The sequence below is a fragment of the Pogona vitticeps genome, chromosome 4 (assembly GCF_051106095.1).
Source record: "Pogona vitticeps strain Pit_001003342236 chromosome 4, PviZW2.1, whole genome shotgun sequence".
In the NCBI taxonomy this organism is placed as follows: domain Eukaryota; kingdom Metazoa; phylum Chordata; class Lepidosauria; order Squamata; family Agamidae; genus Pogona; species Pogona vitticeps.
The window spans coordinates 195979414-195996743 of record NC_135786.1 but is presented as its reverse complement, the minus strand read 5'-3'; the positions used below and the strand labels follow the sequence as shown (position 1 = coordinate 195996743).

The following is a 17330-nucleotide window of genomic DNA, read 5'->3' as shown; positions in this document are numbered from 1 at the left end:
AGATACTAAAGCCTGTCCTTTTTTTCATCTGCTCATCTATCTTGGTCTGACAATTAAATGAAGAGATAAGTATCCAAAAAAGAGCAAAGAATGAAATGCTTAATTTTTAAAAAAGTAAACATTAATTCCAGTTTATATTACCATTAAAAGAACTAACTTACTTTTTCAGCTAGTTTCTCAGCAGTAATATTTGGATCATATGGGATGGGTTCTCCAAGATATGTGCGTAATTTAACAGGAAAATATCCATAGATCGGAATACATGTAAATCGAGTTTTCTCATATAACCATCTCAATAGCCCTATATAGAAAATGAAATAATATTTCTATTTTAGATAATGCAGCCTAATACAAACTGAAAAAAATTGTGGATATGAATGTTCCTGATTGCAACAATCCAGTGAAGACAATGAGTACTAGCAATAGGATTATGTATCCAGCATATAATTACAAATATCATGTCCTTTTAATTGGGTAAACTTGGAATTAACATTCCTTACAAGAGTACAGTTTGACACCTTCCAAGCCTCGTTGTGAAACAGAATTTATTTTATTTATGAAATTTATACCCCGCCCATCTAGACCGAAGTCTACTCTGGGTGTACCATAAACATCAATTGAGTTACACAATAGCTGCGTCTTGTTGGCTTTCTGATGTTTATGTCCACCAACACTGCAGCTTTCTGCTGTTTTTCCATTCTTTTAGTTAAGCAGAACATTTATTATATCTGGAGAGATACAACCAGGAAAACAACACCTCCATAGAAACTCAATCGATTTCCTAATTGTTCCCCACACAGAAACCGTAGCTTAGCCACTGTGCACTTTGATTCACAAAGGATTTTTGTGGTGAGCTCTGGAATAAGTAACATCCAGGGCAGACTTCAGACCTGAATCATATTTCATGGTCAGCCTCAACCACAGATGAATGCTCTGTTCAACAAACAGGCAATAAATTTGTAGACACTTTGTATGCACATGAAAAGATACACTGCCAACTCAGGAGAATTGTGGATGCAGACTGGCCAGCCAGGTGTGCTGCCCTCATCCTCCATAACTCAGAAATAATAATAATAATAATAATAATAATAATAATAATAATAATAATAATAATAATAATAATAATAATAATAATAATAATAATAATAATAATAATAATAATAATAATAATAATAATAATAATAATAATAATTCCATTTATACCCCGCCTATCTGGTCATTGCGAAACACACTACTTGACTGTTTATGAAAAAGTTTATTAATTGAGAACAAAGTTATAGGAGAATACCAGTGGTGTAGCATGAGGAGTGGATATTAGGTGTCCCACCTGCCAATCCAGGTGACTGCTGGGAAGCCTGAGGATGTCAAAGGAAATTGGCTGACATTCACTAAGGGCAGCCATTTCCATTTGATATATAGGACTGAGGCAGGTCTTCCTAGCCAGGCTCACCACCACAGGTTCAGACTTCAAGACCCCCAAGGGTATCCCTGCCGGTGTTAGGGGTCTGGATCTCTGGTTCCCCTCATGGTGGATTTGCTCCTGTGTGCAAAATTGGTTCATTTCTCTAACTATAAAATAAGAGCTGGTGAAGCCTTTAAGTACGCGGGTGGCATAATGAAGTGAAAATTGAAGCACTTGGGTCTGTCAGGCTTGGCTTCTCCCTTTGTGCACCCAATCCACCTTGTTTTGCCTGAAGCAAGCTGAAAGCTCCCACAGCCCAGGAGAGATGACTGACATGCACAGAAGACAATGGCATGTTGCTGCCCTGACTCTGGATTGCCCTGCTGCAAACAGAACCCTTGTAAATTGGTCTGGGGGACCCTTGCCTACAAAGCAAACCATCAACGACAGTGCAACATCACGGAACCCATTTGTTAAAAACAGGAACGAATTTGCTTAAAAACAACAACAAAATACCACTTACCTTTTCTTCCAGCTCCTCTGCATACTTCTTGAATATTTTGTGTAAACATGGGGATAATGGGCTAATAGGAAAGAGAGAGAGAACTGAGAAGTATTCAAATAGTCACAAATAGTCCTTACACCAATGACCTTACACCAATGACTCAAGTATTTGGAACTCAACAGCAAATTAAAGGACCCTAGTTTAAGACATGTATTCTATCCAGACAACTACAGAGATTTTAAAGAAAGGACAAATGGGCTTCTTGGTCCTTTCAGCCAAGTTACATTTGTTGATCATGACTAGAGATGGGGACAAATAGCCATTTTGGTGATTCATCCTGCTTTGTGATCCATCAAAGTTGACAAATGATGAAGTCCAAAGCTACCCCCCATGAACTGACAAAGCAGTTTTGATTGGGGGAGAGGTTAGACAGCCAGAGGCTGGCCAGAGGCTGTCTAAAAAAACCTTGATGACCCGCCACTGCCCCACTGCTCCTGCTGTCCCTGCCCATGCCCCCTCCTGCCACCCCACCGCACCACTGCCATCTCCATAATCACCCACAACCCTGCCTCCTTACTGCTGTTGCTGCCATCGCCGCCACTTCCAGCACCCCCACAGTGGTGGTCTTCAGCTGGTCTCCACCACTATGGCCTGCAGTAAGGGAATCCAGGCTGCCCTTTGAAAAGATGGCAGCTGCAACTTCCCTAACCTAATGAAGCCACAGCCGCCATCTTTGCAAAGGGCAACCAGTGTCCCTTATTGCAGGCTATAGTGGCGGAGGCACTGCAGTGAGCGGTGATGGATTACGGTGCCGCCGGATGGTGGCAGTGGCTAAGGTAGGGAGAGGAAGGGGATGGGGATAGGCTGTGGGGGTGGGTGGCTGCCTATCGGCCCACTGATCAGCTGATTGGCAGGCCCATAGGCAGAATGGGAATGCCATAGGAAGAAAGGGAAGGCTAGCCTTCCCTCTCTTCCTATGGGGGGATGAATAAAAACGGGGCAATATTAATCTTTCGTATTTGTTGGGGTCTCTAGAACTGACAAATATGAAGGGATGAATATTTAACGAATCAGTGATTTTTAAATGAATATTGCAATCCATTTTTTTATTCATCCCCATGTCTAATCGTGACCATGTCTTTCTTAGGATACTTTAATTTTTAGATTATACTAGAACTGAAATCACATTCAACTGTCTCCATTCAGCAATATTGGAAGGGCACTACTGCAGCACCCCATATGAGGATCAATTGTGTTCCTGTGGAGATGGAGTAGTTGAAACTTTGACCCATGTCTTGTTTGAATGTAGCCTCCACAGAGATGACTTCTCTGTCCTATTATGAGGAAATGTCCTGGAAGGCCATTCATGTGGTATTTGGAGTTTTTAACGGCAGATATAAACCAAATAGTCACAGAGTCAGTAGTTAAGTTCTTGTTTTCTGCTGTAACATCTCATAAAAAGGCCTTATTAATCTAACTGACTACTTTTTCTACATATGTGCATGTTTTTATAATTATTTGCTATCCTGTTGGTGTATCATTTTAACTTGGATCTATGATCACGTAATAAAAAAAAGAAAGAAATTACATTTCTAACAGATTTGAAGATTTAAAAAATGACAATTTTATATTACAGTATTTTTCCTCTTATTTAAAACTGAATTATGTTCATATTCATCCTTAATGAACCAATAGCTAATAGTCCTGGAATGCATTTCAGTTTATTCTCTTTAAATTTAACTATCCTTTTTTCTAATCAAAAGATGTGACTACGCTGCAAAATACCATTGGTCTCAAAGTTTTCTAAACTGATCAGGGACTTCCGAGTGTAGTTTCCACTGCTGAAAATAGTATCCAGATGGATATGATTAATTACCTTGGTTATAAAGACCACACCAAATCACCACAATTTTCATTGTGGTCACAACCTCATCCTATTAATACTATACTCTTCCCCACTTCTTCCCTTCATCCTTCCCCTTTATGTGGAAGCATAACACTCGCATTCCCTTAGTTTGGACAGTTTTCTCCTTCCGTTTTTGAAGTGACATTCTGGCAGTTCTGACTGCGTCTCTTGCTCTAGTTAGGAAACTTGCTGAAGCAGCTGCACAAGCTGTAGGGAAATTTAGAATCAGAATTAACAGTAATGAAAAGTAACTCAAAATCACACAGTCAACAAACACACATGGTCAGCTGGTGAACGATGGAGGCAAGGAGCATGCATCTCCTGCCAGGAAACTCCCTAGACAGAAAATTATTTGGCCATTCTCATGCTATTGGCCATTCCCAGTAGCTTGCCAGCTGTGATGCCCAGCAAAGCAGTGGTAAATCAAAGGCATGAGACTTTACCTGCAAGTCACATGAGCACTTTCTAGTTCTTTGTTTGCCTTAACTATGGAAGGGAGGAAGGGTTGAGGGCAGTTGAGAGAGACAGAGAGAGGGAGAGAGAGAAAGAGGGAGGGAGGGAGGGAGAGAGAGAGAGGGAGAGAGAGAGGGAGAGAGAGAGAGAGAGAGAGAGAGAGAGAGAGAGAGAGAGAGAGGAATGAAATAAGGAAGGAAGATGTATTTATTTCTTTCTGCCCCCACCTGCCTTAGAGACTAACCAAATCAGACTTTTTCCATGTTCAGCCTACCTTTGCTGCACCTCTCTTCCACCCTTAAGGTTGAGAAGCAAAGAGAAGGGGCATGGAGGGGGACTTGAAGAATATTTGGCAACTCCCTGGTTGTCTAGAAGCATGGGCAGGGGGAGGAATGGGTACAGAAAAGTGAGCTGACCTGAGACTGGGATTCTGACTGAAAAATCATGCATGGGGCAAGCACAGCAAGAAACAGCAAGAGCACTTCGCCTCCATGTCTTCCTCTAACAATCCTGAGTAGTGCATTGTACTAATGGGGCAGAATATAAATGTAAGAGGCAGGCAGGCAGGCAGGCAGATAGACGGACAGACAGACAGACAGACAGACAGACAGACAGACAGACAGATAGATAGATAGATAGATAGATAGATAGATAGATAGATAGATAGATAGATAGATAGATAGATAGATAGATAGATAGATAGATAGATAGATAGATAGATAGATAGATAGATAGATAGATAGATAGATAGATAGATAGATAGATAGATAGATAGATAGATAGACAGATAGATGAGTAGTTATACATCCGAGCAGTGGCTCATGGACACAGAGATAACAATTGTATCCTTGCAGTTTGGGCTGTTTCCCCCCACTTCTTCTTGTCAGTAACATAGCACTAAAGCTTTTCAGTCTAGTGTAGAGTGCAGGCTGTGGCACTAAAAGGTAACTATTGTAACTGGACCAATTCTCCCAATGAAAGACCAGGTATGACTACTACAGTCAGTAAAATCAGCACTACAGCACTTCTCTGACACAGATAAAATATGGCCACGCAGTCCTTGTATGGCACAGGGCTACACTTGACAGGCCTATTAAAAGAACAGAAATTAATTTGGAAGAGAGAAAACTGATGTTTCCTTGATGGGGATTATCCTATGTTAATGGCATAGTGTGCCCCACTGGAGACACCTTTAACAGCATCACCATGGGATATGCCCACATTCATCTCTGGACTAAGCTAGGTGATCACACATGCTAGAAAATGTAAAACAGAGAGGGGGGAAGCGGGGATTGCTGCATTTGACTTTTCCAGTGCTGTCTTATTGTCCAGTCTCATGCTATATTAGTAGCACAGTGTGTACATTGGAGAAACAAAAGTAGCATTGGAAGCTTGGGAATCATTACTGTGCTTGCAGACCTTGTTCTACAGAAAACAGAGGGCTTAAGCCCTTACCTTTACAAAAGGGAAAATGGCAAAGAGAGACACTGTTTCCCCTAATCTTAGCAGATCTAGTTGTTCATCAGGAATTCCAGTCCTAATGCATCATTCCAAGTACCTTCCCATAAGCATTACGATTCTAGATGCTGAGGGCTTTGTACATAATTAGGAAGAAAACAAATCCATACTAAATAACCAACCACCTGAAGTCTGAAGAAAAACACACGAATGGCACTAAAAAAAGTGCTGGCTTCCACATGAAAAGCTTTATGTTGTATAGTTGCCAAGAAATGAACCAATTTCAACCTTGCCAGCTACGACACACACTTTGAAGTATTTTACAGTGTAGTCACAACCTAAGAGCGTTTGTATGCACATGCATGGCATGATGTCTTGCATAGACCTATAGGGAAAAAAAGTAAGACATAGTGACCACTCACCACTTTGGCTTCCAAGGCTACTTGAGCAAAACCTTTGCGTTTACACCAGAGGAGATTGTAGTATTCATCGCTGAATAATGCTTCTCTTGATCCACCAGGTGCAATCCCAAGTAAACAGCCTTTCTTCAGCATTTCTACACATTCAGCTTTGCTACCAGGTATGCAAGCACCCAGTTGAAAAAGATACTTCATTCCTGTTATAAAGACATGTTGCAAGCAGGGATATCTTTTTTTAAATTTGCAAATAACAGCCTTGGCAAGTGGTGTGCCACCCTCTTATACTTTGCAGATAACATTGTACAGTGGACCCGTGACTTACAGACGGCTTGACTTACAGACTTTTTGAGTTACAGACTTCTCTGGCCGCAAAATTTAGGTTTGACTTGCAGCCTGAGAATTGACTTACAGACCAGAAAAAAACCAATATGGAACAAAAACGGCCTGTTACGGGATTAATCGGTTTTCAATGCACTGTAGGTCAATGGAGACTTGACTTACAGACTTTTTGACTTGAGAACCGCCTTCCAATATGGATTAAGTTCTCAAGTCAAGACCCCATTGTATAGAACTTTTAGATAGCCTATTTCCAGCCATTGGCAAGATGGGCAGTGCAAGAGGAAGTGGTCACAAAATAGAAAGACAAAGATACATTTGGAAGTCCTTTTCCCCAGAGAGCTTTGGAATATACCTAAGGATGTGTCTTTGGGAATAAGAGAAGTGGAAGAGGCAGCAGTGTTTTTTTTTTTGCAACTGCTCCAACCCTCTGATCCTGCAGCAGTAACACGAAACCTCATTCACTTACTTCCCAGGGTTTTGCAAGAGTGTGTGGGGCAGAGGGAAAATGCAGGATCCTGGCCTTTGTGGAATTTATTAAATGCTCTTTTTCAGATTTCTGGTCTTCCCACCTGAACAAGAATTTTCCACTTGTAAACAACTGCTGAATTCAGTAAGAAACATTTAAAATGTAATCTTTTTCATTGCCCACTTCCTCCTTGTCCCTCACCCATGGAAAACAACAGGAGTGCAGACTGGATTGGAAAACTGTCCAGGCCATATTTGGCCAACTGACCTGTCCGTCTTTATACCTGGAGAATACCAGTTGTCCAGAGCTGGTCTTACGTCTGTTTTCTGGTCTCACTGTCTTGACATTGTCATACTGGGTTGGAACATGCTTGTGGACAATTTGATAAACCAGAAGTTGTTGTTTCAAAGCTAGCTGAATGCTACTTTTTATGGCATCATAAGGTTAAAGCAATGCTCTATTATTCTAATTGCAAATGTTGCATTTAAAATGCAATACCTGGTACGTAGAACAGTCCCTTTTCTGTTACTGTAATGCAAATTCTTCTTTGTTGTACATACAATTTACAGAACAACATTAAATAGTCAACATCAAAAGTTCCATGATAAAAAACAATAATCCCTGGTCCTTCTGGTAGATGTTCCATCCCTATAATCTCATGATCTAGAAAATATAAAAAGTCCATCAGACAGGTCATAAATATTCAAAAGTTAGTTAAGCAGGATGTGTTTATTAATTGGGGGAGCTAAGGTCAAAAAACAAAGCCCTGATCAAGGTCCCATCACAATATAGTAGGAGCAGATCAATATTTGTGGTAGTTTTGGATTATGGAAGAGCTTCCTCTGACAGCTATACTTGTGGAAACATGTATAATCAATGGTTAGTTTTGTGTGCAGACCAGGGAGGGTTTGGTGAGACTGGATGGAGCATTCAATGTTTCTGTGTTTCTCTGCCATATACTCTGCTAACTAGAAGTGCAATCAAGCTACTAAAAATGTTCTTAAAATCCTTATTACTTCCTTCAGTGACACTTGAGTCAAGCCATGGCACAAAGAAAATGTAAGTCTTTTGTATTCTCGAAGTCTTTCATGGCCTTTTGCATGTAAAGAAAAGCCAATCAAACTATGGATCGATACATAAGAACTGTGGATTTGGTAACTTGAAAGAGTCCTTGAGAGATTCCTCTGTGGTGTTCGAGCGGATGTCAACAGAGACTGGCTGCTTCATGAACCAAATCTGCTTCTGTACAAAAATAATTAAATTTAATTTAGATATTTTTGTATGTGTTTGTGTGGAAAAACGGGGAGGGTCTTGATGAGACTGGGCTGATCTCTCCCCATTTCTCTGTTGTTTTCTGTTTTATCATCTGTGAACTAAAAGAATAATAATAAAAAATCCTAGAAGCTCTTTTTTTTTACCAGATACCATCAGCAGGATGGTTGTGTGCTCTCCCAATCCCTGCATGTTGCCTATATCTGTGGTAAGGATAAATGAGCTAATACAAGAAATTTTCACTAAGAAAACAACTTCTAGCACTACTACCCACATTATTAGTAGAAAAAGTTCTATATTATAATGAAGATGTCAGAAAATCAAAAATGTCTCTCTAGGTTATTTTACTAATACAGAAGGAACAATACTTCTGTTTTCACATATGGACCTGAGAATTAATTGTTTCTGAACGTGTAGAGACAAGTTCCCATGTTTGACATTAAGATGCTTTCATTTTAATTCTCTTAACTATAGAAACACATACACATATATAAGTTTAAATTTCATTGGCTATAATCCTGTTGTGTGTCTCCATATGATTATGTTATTGTCAGTGGTCAATTGCTGTTAATCAAGGTGATTCTCAGGTATGAATGACTCCTACATAAATTGACAAAATCATGTACATCCTGAAACCTCCAATGGCAGTTAGCTGCTACTGGCGCCATCATCACCATTGTGCATACAGAGCTCTGGAAGAGGATTCTGTCCATTGAATCCAAAATTTTACTTCTATGTAAAGAAAAAATGGGTGGAATTTTACCTGAAAGAACTTTTAAAGAGCCCTTTGGTCTCATCTCTCTCTCTCTCTCTCTCTCTCTCTCTCTCTCCTCTCTCAGCACATGCATGGGCGGGGAGGGAAGATAATGTCTTTAACTTGTCACATTCAATGAAGGTAAAATGCAAGGGGCAGTTATAAAATACAGGGCTGATGGCCCTCCTATCTGTGACACTGGAAAGTGTAGTCCAGTTTCATTGTGTAAAGTTAGTGCTCTAACACTGACCTTTATTTTGATTGTATATAGGTATCTGTAGAGGTTGACACTTTTTCCTCGGGAATCTTAAATGTATTTGTTGTATTAATGTATGAAGATGGACACAGTATTCTTTAATGGCCACTAGGTCCCCTCAATTAAAAAAAATCAGCTTGATGTTAAACAACATAGGTATGGATTAGAGATGGGGGTATTCGTATACGAATACGAATATCCCCACACAGGTGGCGTTAATGAGGGTCCAGCCCCATGGGACCAGATGGTCCACTGACCAATCTGACATGGACGTGGATGGTACAATTCTGCCAATGGCTCTGCGGCACACAATCCACTTGCCACTCTTCGACCTTGCAATGAGACTTGTCCTCTCACCTCCTGCCGGGAGTGGCTATTGGATCGTGCACTGCCTAGCCATTGGTAGAATCGTGTCATCTGCATCCACAGCAGATCGGTGAGTGGACCAATCGGCCCCATGGGGCTGGAGCCTCATTAACACCATCTGTACAGAGATATTCATATTTGTATACAAATATCCCCATCTCTAGTCTGGACATATATAACATTGATGGTTGTGGCCTGACACTCTTACAGGTAGTAATAGTTCCATTTAGTATGGCTGCATATGGTGTATATATTCCACAATGCTGAAATAGATGGGTCACTCTACATCTTTAGATCTATAAGTCCCCAAAATATGACACCACATTTTAATAATTTTTCAGCTAAGACTTCAGGCACTGCCTAAATATACATAAAACAGCAGGAAGCTTTTTTTTCCTGCAAAACAATTGAGTGGAATAAGAACTACATGTTTTGCCTTCTGTCTATGGATTTTTGTAGTGAAATACTTCTTTTTATTCCTAAGGATGCTCCTTCAGCAATCCCACACCTGAGAAAGTGAAACATTCATTCAATAAGGCAAGATGCACCAGGCAGCTGAGTTACACCAAACTGGGTTTTGTGAGTTAAAAAAGCCCAAAGATTTAAATACATGGCTCTTCCTGTCCCACCCAAAGCAAGTATTTGAACCAAATCTAAATATTTCCTGGTCTTCAAATGTTTGTTTACTCCTAAGAAACTTCTGACTCCTAAGGATACTGATGTCTGCCTCCTGCTAACAGAAATATTGAAATTAATTTTAAAATTCTTTTTAATAAATATTAAAAAAGAGAGCCCACTTCTGTTCTTTTTAGGCTAAGGAAGCAGAAATATGGAGGTCTCAGCAGTGACTAGGAAGGCATTACAGGGGGACATATATGATGAAATCAGAGATGGTGGTATTCATATACGAATACAAATATCCCTCCACAGGTGGAAATAACAAGGGTCCGGCCCCATGAGGTTAGACTGTCCACCCACCATTCTGCTGCTGACGTGAGCTCGATGGAGCCTTCCTATTGTGCCATTGTCTACAATGGATTAGCCATCTGTGACCTGGCAGAGAGGCTTGTCATCCCTCCTCCTACCAGGAGTAGCAATGGGGAAATAAGTCTCATTATTTCCACCTGTGGGGTGATATTTGTATTCATATAAGAATACGAATAACCCCATCTCTAGATGGCATACCTCATGAACTCCCTATTGATCAGGTTCAAACTTACCTACTTCTAGAGGCTGTTCTGTGCCAGACAGATTCAGATGACAAACCGATCTCCTTCTTTCTGAGAGCAATTGAGCATTCCAATGTTGTCTTATTGTTCAGTCTCATGCTATATTAGTAGCACAGTGTGTACATTGGAGAAACAAAAGTAGCATTGGAAGCTTGGGAATCATTACTGTGCTTGCAGACCTTGTTCTACAGAAAACAGAGGGTTTAAGCCCTTACCTTTACAAAAGAGAAAATGGCAAAGAGAGACACTGTTTCCCCTAATCTTAGCAGATCTAGTTGTTCATCAGGAATTCCAGTCCTAAGGCATCATTCCAAGTACCTTCCCATAAGCATTACGATTCTAGATGCTGAGGGCTTTGTACATAATTAGGAAGAAAACATTTCCTTACCATGCATCATATTTCCCAATTTAACCAAATAAGTTGCAATAAAGTGCCTTAGTTCATGCCATGAATTGCTTAGTATATCTTCTGGTACATCATGCATTTTCTTGTATATGTAGACAACAACGACAATTACATAGGATAGAAATGTCAGAATCATTATCCCTAAATAGGACGAGATCAGAAACAGAAGAAACAATAGCAAAAATATATTCATATAATTCAGATGCTCGTCCCTGTATATAAAACCAATCCAGGTTATCGGCACATGAGTAGACCAGGCCATGGTTTCTTCTTTATTTCCATCCACTTTTAATCTGGAAAAACAAAATACATAATTTATCAAGTTGAGCAAGCAGCATTCCCTTTGCATATACATTTATTTATTTATTTATTTATTTATTTATTTATTTATTTATTTATTTATTTATTTATTTATTTATACCCTACCCATCTAGAGCAATGTCTACTCTAGGTGGCTAACAACACATTATAAAACAATAACAGTATAAAATAAAACAACAACATAGTATGATTCAAGATGGCAAAATTAAATTAGGTAATGACAGGAGTAAACACCTGCCTGAAGAGCCAGGTCTTAAGTTTGCTCTTAAAAATGCCCAGCGAGAGAGCCACTGTCTTGTGGAAGGATAGTAAAGATGGGGCCAGTTTAGCCTCTTGTCAGAGGAAGTTCCAAAGTCTGGGGCCAGCTATGGAGTAAGCTCTCTCCTGTGTCCCCATTGAACATACCTGTAAGGGTAGTTGAACTGAAAAAGGCCTCTCCTGAAGATCTTAACACCTAGGTGGGCTAATAAAGCGTGAGATGGTTCTTTAGAGAGCTTTGGACCCAAGCCATTTAAGGCTTTATTGGTTAGCACCAACACCTTGAATTCACCTTGGAAAAGGATCTGCTGTAAAAAGATCTGCTGTAAAAGGAGAGTAATGTGCTTCCTGTAACTAGGCCCCATTATCAATCTGACTGCTGTGTTTTGGACCTGCTGAAGTTTCCTTACACACTCCGTAGGCAGCCCCACTTAGAGTGCATTACAGTAATCCAGCCAGGGTGTAACTAAACCAGGTGTTGCACTGTGACCCAAACAGATTTCTCCAAGCACATGCACAACTGGTGAACTAGTTTTAATTGTGAAGATGCAGTACTGGCCACCATCAAGACCTGGGCATCCAAACTCAGATATGACTCCAGGAGCATCCCCAAATTGTGCACCTGAGGTTTCAGAACGATTATAACCCCATCCAGCACTGGCTACATCCCTGTTCCTTGAACTGCCTTTCAACAGACCAGGAGCATCTCTGTCTTGTCTGCATTAAGTTTCAGTTCATTCAGCCTCATCCAGTCCATTACTGATACTAGACACTGATACAGAGCCAAAACAGATAGGGGGGGGGGGGAAAGGAGGATAAAAAACAGTTGTTATACCCACAACAACCATTAGATCCCGGCCGTAAAAGCCTTTGCAAATACATGGAATGGTAAACCATTTTTGAGTGCTCTCTCCCTAGAAAACCCTGAACGGGGTCTCCATAAGTCAGAATTGATCTGACAGTACACAGCTATTATTAAGCTACCTGTTTCTATGTAGCACCTCCAAGAATTTGCACTGGTTGTTTAGAAAATTTGCACGTGAGAAAGGGGGTACAATTTAAAATTCCACATTTACAAGTGGAGAGGAGCCAGAACTACCTCTCCTGACCCATTTCTGTACCAAAAATGCCCTGATATGAAACCACTGATGGAAGTATTAGAAACATTATAAGTAGTGTTGTAATAGTGTTATGCACCATCTCAAATGAAAGAAAAGGAGAAAAAGATTCAACCCCAGTTCCAAGGTAACACTGACATTGCCCTGGCATCCCCTTTGCCATTGCCACCCAATGCCTATCTTCATGCCTCACCTTTTTCTTTTTCTCCAGAAACTCTTCTGAAGGCTTCAGCCACCAACTCTGTTTAGTCACTAAGAGCCCTTTAAACGGTTCATCACCCACACAGAGTGATCATTGGGTAATTGGATTGAATTAAAAAACATTTAATACTGTTAAGCAAGACACTTGGGACTGCTTTTGGGATTGACTGAAGTTTTTCATAAAGATGACACTTGATTGTATCAAACAGCATTGTTCCACTGGCAGAACTAGTTCTATCAGTTGAAGCAGGAGGGGAGTGCAATATACTCAGGGAGGTGTCCCTTCTCGCTACCACTTGAGTGATGAGTTGCACACTTCCCAGGTGCTTGCAGGCACCCCTCTGGCACATCCACCCTGAACTTAACTATCTCTTTTGTAGTGCTACTAAGCTTTCCACAGTATTTGTAATCCCTTTGAACTATGCCACACAGCCTCCTTGCCCCATAATATTCATTTGCTGAGTCTATTCTTTGGTGTAAACTCTGTCTTCTTCCGGTACTCCATAGCCTATATGTCATGCCATTATTTCTAGGTTGAGTACATGCTGACAGTTAGGACAATTAGAGGGGAAAGACATTTTCTTCCTACCTTGCCTCTAATCCCATGGAGATTTTTTACTTCCCCACTGAATTGAGGCCAAGCTGGCTGCTTTGAAACATCACAGGTACGGACTAGCTGTTCTTCCAACCAATCCCATCATATTTACTTTTTTTTTGGTGGTTGAGCATATATCCAAGAACATCTGGAGGGCCAAGATTGGACACCACTGATATTAAGCATACAACATACCATTGGCCAAATTAAAGGGGATCATCTCTTTTCGGGAACCACAAAGGTATGAGTTCTACTTCCTTCATTTATGGTGAAGCAACTAGAGACACAGATCATATGTAAGAAACAAGTTCCTGAAAGGAGGAGTGTGGGTTCTGTTTCTTGGAAATTGCTTCAGAGTCCCTGGCTGAGAGGCAGGATTCAGAGGGGGAAATCATGGGAGGTGAGCACAGATTGAAAAGGGTGAGATTGGTTGAATATCCTTCAAAATAGCACCCCTAAGTGCTGGTTACTTAGTGCAGTCAGACTCTTCTTGCTGTAGCACATAAGCATTTCAGAGATTTCAATGACTCAATATTATCCCTTTGAGGAATATTTTTATTCTGTTCTGCTATACTTTACACCTTGCCATTGGCCTTACTAGACATTATCCCTCTGGTGTGCATTGGTCAATGTGGAAATCAGCAGGGGTTGGGAAAAGGAGTAGTATTTAGTGCTGTGTTGGGGAAAGGGAAGTATGATGCTGGGGGTTCAATGTACCAGGTGAGAGAAAGGCATTTAAAATCCTTCCTAAGGTTTTTTTTTTCCCCCTATACTGGAGTCCGGAAGGGCAAAAAAATTATCCTATTCTGCCTACACTATTTCATCTTCAGCTGTCCACTCAGCAGAGTTGTTTCAAGGCTGCCCTTGGGGAGTTTCCTGTCACCTGGACAGGTGATTCTGTTGAATCCCTGGTTGATCTCTGGAATGTAGAAATGGCAAATGCCATTGACATGATGGCTCCTTAGCATCTCTTCCCTTAAAGTAGAGTGGTTTACTGGGGAACTTGTGAAGGTGAAACAAGTGGGCAGTAGATTTGAGCAATGATGGCAGAAAACTCAGAGTGAATCTGATCAAAAACCAGCAAGGGCCATTAGAAGGCCTATTCCATGGCAGTGGAAGTGGCAAAAAAAGTAATTCTTCTCTGCTACCATTGCATCTGCATGGGATCACTCAGTAGAGTTTTGTCAAATGGTCAAGGGCCTATTGGATTCTAGTCCCTAGGAAGAAAATACAGACACACGGTAGCTCACTGTGAAGAATTTATGCAACACTTCGCAGGCAAAATTGCTCAGATCCACTCTGACTTGGATGCTGTAGTTATTTCAGGTCCTGTGAATGAAACTCTGGTCCCCGCTTGCCCTATGTTAATAGATGAATTTCATTTTCTACAGCCTGATGATGTGGTCAGGACCCTTGGGGAGCTGAGGGCTAACATGTGTCTGCTGTATCCTTGCCCTTCCTGGCTCATAAAAGCTGCCAGAAAGGGACAGGTCAATAGGAGTGGTGAATGCCTCCCTTCATCAAGGTAGGATCCCATCATGCTTAAAGGAGGCGATAGTAAGACCATTGTTAAATAAGCCTTCTTTGGACCCCATAATACTGAATAATTACTGATCAGTATCTTATATTTCTTGAGGAAGATGCTAGAGCGGGTTATGGCCTCTCAGCTCCAGAGGTTTCTGAGTGAGTCAGATTATTTACATCCATTTCAATTTGGCTTCAAGCCTGGTTATAGGACTGAGGCAGCTTTGGTCACCTTGGTAGATAACCTATGTCAGGAACTGGATAGGTATCTATGTTGCTGGATCTCTCAGCACTGGGGAAAGAATATTGTTCGTACTTGTAAAATGGTAATTGTCTGTCTGTTTGGCCAGGAAGGAATTAAAACTGAGAATCAGCTAATTGAGTCCTTGTAGAAAGTCTGAGAGAATGTTTACTGAAAGCAAGCAGGGCTGGGACAAACATTACTGATCTGTGCTTTTGTAAGGCAAAAATACTTTGAATATGGCTTACAAAATTGTATGGTATTTCCCTAGAGGTACATGGCAAAATGTGCCTTTCTGGAGTACTGTCACTCCATTATTTTCTTTAAAGTAAGCCTCTTTTTTCATTGCCCTCAAAACATCTCTTTTCCTGGTCCATGAAGCTACAACAATCTATCTGTTTTACAATACTCTTGCCAGTAAGCCTGTTACACACCTGCTCAGGCTTACCACAAACTGGTTGTATTTGTCTTTTGAAAAATGTGTTCTTGAGGATGACTATTTCACCTCTGTAACCTGGATTGTTTTTTTAAAAAAGTGGGTGGGACAAATCATTAAATTAAATTTTATTTGTGCGATCAACAGATCAGATGTGAATAACACAGAACAACTGCATAAGAATAAACAGAATCAATACAACTATAATATACATTATGTGTGGCAGACTCTTAGGGAGACAAATTCCATAAAGAATTGTTAGGAGCATAACCCCACCCCCAATGCATACTTATTCATATATGCATCCATACATGTATATATCTAGAGGATTAAAGCACCATTTCTCGCCTGCAGACTAGTGCTGCTGCACAAAAACTGGCCACTTTAATCATTACTGATTTGCAAAATTGGATGAATAAAAGTGTCACAGAAACCAGTGTAGAAACAGCAATACAACAGAACATGGCCAACCATCTCCACCACACCAGCCTCATGCAGACATAAGCGCCCTTCATAGGGAATATTCTTGAATCTGTCTTCCAGCAGGACGGAAGGAAGTACATTAAGCTTTGCTAAGTAAAAGCTTTTCTATATTTTGGAAGGGTCAGAATATTCAAATAGCTTGCAGGTAAAAATGCCTGACCATAATCTCTAAAGCAAGGATGGACCATAGCTATGCGGACATGGTGTTGCAGCTCATTGTCTGTGATGCGCTGGTGTAGTTCCTGTTTTGCTTTTGTATAGCCCATTAACAAAATAGCACTTCTTGAGAGGCCCAGATTATTTAATTTCGCATCCATAGAGCTTCCCCATCTGGACTGAAACTTATCAGTTAGCACTAAGGGAGCCAACCTTACAGGGATGAAGAACATTTTAAACCAAAAATTTAACTTAAGTATCCATGCCCAAGACTCTATCAACATCTGGCCTGTTTCTAATCATAAAAGTACATTTGGCACACAACTCAGGAGTCCAAGAATAGTTCTCAGAAATTTCATTTGAGTTGACTCAATTGCAGTAAAAGTTCTGTATCTACACCACTGTGCACCATATAACATCTGTGCTAACACCTTGGCATTGAAGACCTGTATGGCTGATGGCATATGCTGACCTCCTTTTGCAAAGAAAAAAAATGTATGAGTGACTTAATACTTCTCTGAGCATTTGCAATAGTGTTTGATAATTGAGCCTTCCAAGAACTTAAGGACTGAAAGATCACACCCAGATATTTATAAGATTTGACTTGCTCAATTGGGTGGTCATTTATTTGCCATATATATGTGATCCATTTCCTGGTAAACACAAAGACTTTTCATTGAACATAATTAATTACTAATTCCTCAGTTTTACAATAGTTGCCCAGGGCTCTTAATAACTTCCATAAGCCAACACAGGTTAATGAGAG

The 17330-nt window shown here is 40.5% G+C and overlaps 1 protein-coding gene across 1 annotated transcript in view; it reads right to left on the bottom strand.

The window, feature by feature from the left end:
- LOC110089699 (DGAT1/2-independent enzyme synthesizing storage lipids-like) overlaps positions 1 to 12281 on the bottom strand; it is a 30186-nt gene extending 17905 nt beyond the window's left edge. Inside the window, exons 1-3 of the mRNA XM_020812960.3 lie at positions 6147 to 12281; positions 1926 to 1986; positions 162 to 301 (exon numbers count right to left, since the gene is read on the bottom strand). Coding sequence (XP_020668619.3) covers positions 162 to 301; positions 1926 to 1986; positions 6147 to 6338 — 393 coding nt within the window. The 5' untranslated portion in view covers positions 6339 to 12281. The remainder of the gene's footprint in view (positions 1 to 161; positions 302 to 1925; positions 1987 to 6146) is intronic.
- Positions 12282 to 17330: the final 5049 nt, after the last annotated feature.